This window comes from Gavialis gangeticus, unplaced genomic scaffold (genome assembly GCF_001723915.1).
Source record: "Gavialis gangeticus isolate Ggan-Ray unplaced genomic scaffold, GavGan_comp1, whole genome shotgun sequence".
Classification (NCBI taxonomy): domain Eukaryota; kingdom Metazoa; phylum Chordata; order Crocodylia; family Gavialidae; genus Gavialis; species Gavialis gangeticus.
The window spans coordinates 9,421,153-9,428,275 of NW_017729012.1; the positions used below are offsets into that span (position 1 = coordinate 9,421,153).

Consider the following 7,123-nt stretch of genomic DNA (forward strand, 5'->3'; position numbering starts at 1 on the left):
AGATCCCCCTACACTGCACACATCCTCCACTTTCCACTAAGAATTTGTGACTAACATATGGGCTGGTCACCAGAGGGCTTTTCATATCAGAGAGCATGACAAATCCCTGGCACAAAATACTGGATTCATCTGGACACAGTTCCAAGACTGGTTAGAGATAACCTCCAAGAGCAGAGTATCAATGCAATGCATAAAACTGGCTGAGAAAAATGGAGGTTCTGGTTTTCAGAAATAAAGAAGAAATGTTCAAAAAAAAAAGTCCAAATCAGGCCCAACCAGCTGAGCTTCCAGCATCCCCAGCTCAGGATCTCTGACCTCAGAACAGCCCACCAGAAATCCGCTTTGAATGCATAGAAGCAGAACGTATTAATCGACCAGATTAAAATTTGACCAGTGTTATAGCTGCCACCGTGTAGAAAATGCCAAGGGAGTTTTACTAACCACAATGAGGATTTAAAATTTAGACAGGAACTCCAGCAGTAGAAGTCTTCCTTAAAAATCACACTGATGCATCATAAAACTACAGAAATCTAAAGCTTGAGGGACCTCAGCAGGTCAGCTGTCCAACCTCCTGTCTGAGCAGGGTCAAGTGTACAAAAACCATCTCTGTCAGGCATTTCTCTACCCTATCCTCAGCTACAAAATGTGATTCTGCAGTCTCACTCGTAAGCCTGCTCCAGTCTTTCAACTATTCATAGTTAGAAATGTTGTCAAGATGTCCAGCCTTACATCTCCTAAATCTTTATTTGAAGACTGTTGCATTCCCTGTCAGTCTCTTCTTTCTTTTCTAGACCAAAACAAACCTAATTCTTTCCATATTTCCTCATTAGGTCTCATTTTTTTTTGGAAATTTTATTTTTGTTGCTGTCCTTTGAACTCACTTTAATTTGCCTGTGTCTTAAAAGGTGGTACCCCAAATTGGTCACTGTCTTCCAGCTGATGCCTAAACAAGGTTGAGCAGTGAAATAATTACTTCTGGTGTATTTTATATGACTCTCCTGTCAATACATTCCAGAATGATATTTTTTCTTTTGACAATCATTAAGATCTGATTTTCCCTAGAGGTCTTCTATTCAGATACTGAATAGTCCTATCCCTAATAAATAGGAATTTCCAAAATAAAAACCAGCAGCCATACTACTGGTTTTCAGAAGTTAACTGGTATTGCATATTTGTTCATTCTACCCATTTGTGCATCTTGTGTTTTAAGGACAGCTGAGCTTGAAGGCAATAACTTCCATCCCAGTTGATATTTTTCTATCCTACAACCATTTTTCTTGTGAAGATTAACCATAAAAAGAAAAAAGGTGCTGTGTTGCCTCTACACGGTGCTGACAGTTATGCACTAGATAAGCTCTTGCCTGTATGCATGGTGCTTAGGTACAAAATTTCCTCTCTGAACCAGGAGGCAAACAATTTTATAACTTTTTCCTTTCTTTGATCTCCAAGATTTCATAGGGGGACGCATGACATACAATTTCCAAACATGCATTTGTTGATTATAAGACTCAAAATGTATTAGTCATATACCCTGAAGTCTATTAGGACCTTATGTTTAAATCATGACAAGCAAAAAATCAGTAAATCCACTCTATCACATATTTAATCCATGGAAAATGCAGCACAGAAATACATTATGCCTCCACTTACCAACAGCTGTCTATGTTTGTAATATCGTCCTGAAGAGATTGTGGGGAATCTATGTCTTCCCCGTTTCCAGATGCACTATAGAAAACACAGAAAAGGTTAAGTGCTTAAGTGAGGAGGACATCTTGGCAAATTATACTAAGAATCAGTCAATAGTGAGAAGCAATATCAATGAAAGCATGGTAATTAGATTAATTTGATGATGTACTTTTTAATCCCATCATTCAGCTCTCCTTGTGTGTTTCAAACTGTAAGAAAAATTAAAACCTTCGAAGATTACTGTGCAAACAAGTTCTGTTTGAAAAGATTGCTTATGTTTTCCCTTGTTATTTCACTGGGGATCCCCAACATTTTTAATTTTCATACTGTTTTTCTTACTTCACTCTAGATATTGCATTATATTCTACCTTTCCCCACCATGTTCTCATTATTAATTTGATAACTATTGTGCATGGGTTGCATGCACAATATAAATGACTTACAAAGTTATTTCTGTGCAGTGCTTACTGCTGATATTGCCTATAAGAAGTTCAAGACCAGGCTCTAAATTGGATTTGCACGATTGACTTCAATACTTCCAAGGGAGGATGTATTTAATACATACTGTACCTACTTTGCAGAATGGTTAAATGCAAATCTGACTTAAGAGGACAAATGGCAACTGCTTTTCATAGCTTGTTTTTAATTTTTTTTCTTGCAGGTTAAGCAGTGATAGAATACCCTCAGCTAAAAACTCAGGAGAATGAAACCCGGCGTTACCTATGCACAAAATAACTATACAGATAGTAGTGCTAGGTTTCACACCCTGCCCTGTAGATTGCAATCCCAGTCTGCCCATGGCCACTCTGCAAAAGAGAAAGGATGCAAGGTGGGTAGTCGTTATTTGGAGATGTTGCAATTTGGAGACTTATCTTTGGGAAACTAAACAAAACATTCAACTGATTTGCATAAAACCCCAAACCACCATTGAACTTAGAAGCATTCAGTCTTCATCATCTTGGACTGGATTTGATCTGCAATGTGCAATCCAGCTTCCTTTTGCTGACACCCCAAACCTTTCACAGCCTTGACAACAAAATGATTCTTTCTGCATTCATTCCTCATTTGGCATAAATGGCTTTTTTTACCTGAACAGAAATACTCATTTTTTCTCTCTATTGTTTGATTCACTTTTGTGCCATCACCAATATATTGGATGCCAGCACAGAGCTAAGGATAGAGCTTGTTAGATGACTTGTGCTCCCTCTGCTGGTTTTACAACAGAACCCAAAACACCATCAGTCCTAAATAAGCAAGAGTAGGGGGCACATGGCCCCTAATTTTTTAACAAGATAGTGCTAAATGAAAAGACAGGATTCAAAATAAAAAACACCATTTTGCTTGTCAGCTAATCAGAGTTTGGGCCTAATTTATTAATCTATGTCTCTTGTCAAATAAAAAAAAAAAGAAAGGACAAAATTCAGGATTGAGACCACCAACTTTGGCCACGGTTTCACTCCCACTGAAATCAAGGGTAGTTCTGGTATCATGAAAACCAACATGAATGTAAAGACACCATTGTATTTTATTGAGAACTTCTGATTAGTTATTCAAAAAGGAGCAGTTGTGTACAATGGAATTTGTGTATATGCCATATATTGCACTTACCAAGGGCGGATATTTGAATCCATGGGTTTTGAAAACACAGGAGGAGATGCATGACTTGGAGTCGAATTGCTGTCAAAGCCATCAAGCTCAAGGAAAAAGTGTGAACTGCTGAATACATTGTATTAAATGTTTATTAGAAGGAAAGAAAATCAAATCGTAACACAAATTAATATACATATTCTTAGCCAGGAACAGCTTTAGATATTTCTAGTAGAGTTGGAGTGACATTGTAACCATGGGGGGGTGGAATTATTTAGATATTCCCAACGCATTCTGCATGTCCCACACTTAATGTGGCAACTTTGTACGAAGCTTTTGTACACACAGGTTATTGCCACTCCAAAAGAATGTATTATCAAATGCAGACCCCCCCCTCCCCACCCTATCCACCTGCTCTTTGAAAGATTTATATAGTAGCCACCAGTTTTCCAGCTAGGAAGAACCAAGAGGAAGCCTTCCTGAAGGCACTGACCCTGAAGAACCCTGCAAAGCTTGAAAAGTGTGCCACGTGTTAAAATGGCACAAGACACTTCAACCTTCCAGGTCTGAACGTGCTACTTCCACAATCAGGAGCATGAAATGACACTGTATTTAGTTAAGACAGGAGATAGGAAAGAGATGAGTTGCTTGACAACATAGGAAAAGATTAGTGAGGAACTATGATCGCACAGCCTTTTAAAAGCCTGGAGTGTTGGCAAGAAGGAGTAAATGGTTTGTCACTGACAGATGTCATTAAACAGGTGTCACATTTCACCTGCGATGGATGAATTTTGTGGTGGGCTAAGCGACTTCTATGGGGACTACAGTTTGCAGGTTGTTGCCTGAATTTCTAAAGTGATCTGACAGTCACCTTGCAATTCTTTCAGGTTGTAAAACAAACTGAATGTCAGTGCTGAATTTGCCCCCTTTTTCTTTTAAACTCGCCTACAAATAAATATTCAGATACAGTCAAAGCAAGCACATGAGCATCAATTTTCCACCTTCTGCTATGCTACTACTGAACAAGTTGTCAATGTAAGCCAAAAATAGCGTGAGATATCTTCCCTGGTTGACAGTTTTGATCATCTGGCGAAAAAAAAGTATGGATTCACTGCATGTGGGTGTTCAAACTTCAGTGACCTTTTAGTGCCTTTATATGTGCATGTGAGCACATTCCAAAAATATGAATATGAAAAATACCACTTCTATTTAGCCAGGCATGTACCGTATATCTGAAATTACGTTGAGGGGGGAGGGCTGAACATTGCACAGGAAGCATGTTAGCTGAGACATTACTTAACACAAACAGGTGCCAGATTCTCAGCAGCTGTAAATGGCTATATAGCTCTGCTGATGTCCGACTTTGGCACAAAGACTGGGAAAGAATGGCAGGAAAGCAGCTTTATCCCATCGTTTCGCGTTCTTTATGCAAGGAGCCCTACCCTTGCTGACAATGACGGCCTGTGGCTACAATGAACCCTGGAGGCAGTGGAAATGGCTATTGAACAGTTACACGGGCCCTACTCTGGACACAGCAGTGTGTTGGCTCAGCACTGAGGCAGCTGTCTTACGGTGGGGGAAACCCCCAGGGACAGGACCTCCAGCCTGGGGAGCTCCATTCTCTCTGCATCCCTGGCATCAAACGGGCACGTGGCTGTCATGAACTGTTATGCAGCCCATCTTGAAGGTTGGCATAATCCTCATACCTATCCTTTGCTTTAGGGAGAAACCCAAGGCATACCATGAGTCACTGACAACACATACCCAAGTGCTTGTGTATTCCAGCCATGTGTCACAGGGAACACTCCCCATGAGCCTAGTCACACTCTGAAAACACAGGCAGCACTCCTCCCAGGCAGCCTCCAGATCTTCCCGAGTTTAGATGATGTGCAATTGGTTAATCCCTACCTCATTAAGTCAAATAAGGTTTAATTCTAAAACGAATTATTGCTAAAATAAAAGCCTTGTAAAAGAGAGATTGCACTTAGATAGAAGTGCATTCACCCCTGGGCTCACCAATGGGGGTATAATACTCCAGCCTGAAATGTTTAAAAGCAGGAGGTATATACAGCAGCACGAACACATGTAATTAATGGAGTACGGTGGAGGCTGATAATTAAAATGCATGTGATTGGTGTTTCTTATATAACAGGAATGTTCCCTACCACACCCTAGCTCCCTGTTGAAAGATGGGTGAGCCTCTGCCACCCTAAGGTTATTACTACTGATGCCAGAAATCTGAATTTGCCATAGGAAAACTCATATGTACTTGCTGTAATTTGACAGTGTCCTGCAAGGTGGCCTGTGCCTGTGTATTTGGAGTAGATCAGACATCCCCATTGCCCACACGGTACTACAAACAAGAACAATAATTCCAGCACAGGTCCGTATAGGGCTACCCTTATACTTTCAGGCAGGTTAAACCTGCCAGACAGAAAAAAAGGTTGTGTCTCTTCCTGAACAGAATGAGAAATCAGGCCAGCTCATGAGTTTTCAGAGTACGAGGAGTCACAAGCAGCTGCATGCATCATTTCTGCATAGATGCAATCCCTCAGACTATCAACAAAGGTGTAATGGGTGCCAAAGCAATTTTAAATTTTCTGGGACTTAAAAATGTGATTGTGCTATATTCTGTGCAGTGCAGTCAACAAAAGAATGGAAATTGCCCAAGGGTACAAGCAGAAATCAGAGAGCAAACATTTGAGACGTATTCATCCTTAGGATACTGTAAATTCATGTATTCGTCCGCGTTATATCAAGGATGAATATGATCAGCTTGTATTCAGACACAAATCTCTAGCTGGAGTATTAATGTACAGGTATGAAGCATGCATTAAAGTGAATATTTTATTTCGTAGGATGAGATCAGTGGTATGGCTCATTAATGAGGATCATGAAACATAGAGTGAATCCAACCTTTTATCTGAAAATCTTATGCTGTTTCCAACTCTTTCCTTGCTTCTCCGTTTTGCCTCCTTTCTAAACCTAATAGTACACACTCAGTCATATTTCCATGCTTCTCACTATGGAAGTGCCTAATCTCTGCTGCCAAAACAGCTCCTCTTTGTCCCCACTTCCTGAATGGCCTTTTACGAACGATCTTACACATGGCGCTTTGCTAGGCCCTGTTTCTGCAGGCTTAGACACGTGGGCAGACCCCCCATGAAGTGAGATGAGATCTTGCAAGGCTGAGGTGGTGGGTTTTTAAAGCTCCTGCAACATAGCCCCTGCCCACGTTTGGGCAAAATACCTCACACCTCTGCCTGTGTGCACATGGACAACGAAACTATTAGCAATGATTGCCACGCTAATATATGCTGATACCTGCTGATAAAAGGGCTTACAAATAGCATTATAACCTGCTGTTCATCATAATCAATTGTCCTTGGCTGGTCTGGGGAAGCTCTTGTGTCCTACCTTTTCTTTGGGAGAGTGCTTTCAGTCGCCCTTTTGTCCTGGTGATTTGTAGGAGGTGTACCAGGTGGATTTAGTTTCTTGCCCATAAGCGGAATAATTTCCTTGTTATCCTTAATCATGTTTCTGCAGTAGATAGAGTCAGAGTTACTTAATTTCCTTTTAATTTTGAGAAATTATGTGACTAGATTGCTTGTTGGTATTCCTTTCTCATACAAAAAATAATACACACATTTTAATCAGGATATTTTTCAAAATTCTTCCTTTTCAACAGATTCAGACACAGATGTTCAATTAAAATGTGTTGAGGTTTGAAGTTTCTATTTTGGACTATATTTGCTTAAATTATTTTTCAACAAGAGTAGTATTAGAGGTGATATGATACCACCATTAGGAAAACTAGGAAGTCAGTATTTAATTGAAGGGAGTCTGGCCA

General features: G+C 40.1%; 1 protein-coding gene across 1 annotated transcript in view; it reads right to left on the bottom strand.

Moving 5' to 3' along the window:
• Nucleotides 1-6,809, bottom strand: part of TRPV3 (transient receptor potential cation channel subfamily V member 3) — a 31,985-nt gene extending 25,176 nt beyond the window's left edge. The window contains exons 1-3 of the mRNA XM_019511184.1: nucleotides 6,691-6,809; nucleotides 3,295-3,402; nucleotides 1,651-1,725 (exon numbers count right to left, since the gene is read on the bottom strand). Coding sequence (XP_019366729.1) covers nucleotides 1,651-1,725; nucleotides 3,295-3,402; nucleotides 6,691-6,809 — 302 coding nt within the window. The remainder of the gene's footprint in view (nucleotides 1-1,650; nucleotides 1,726-3,294; nucleotides 3,403-6,690) is intronic.
• Nucleotides 6,810-7,123: the final 314 nt, after the last annotated feature.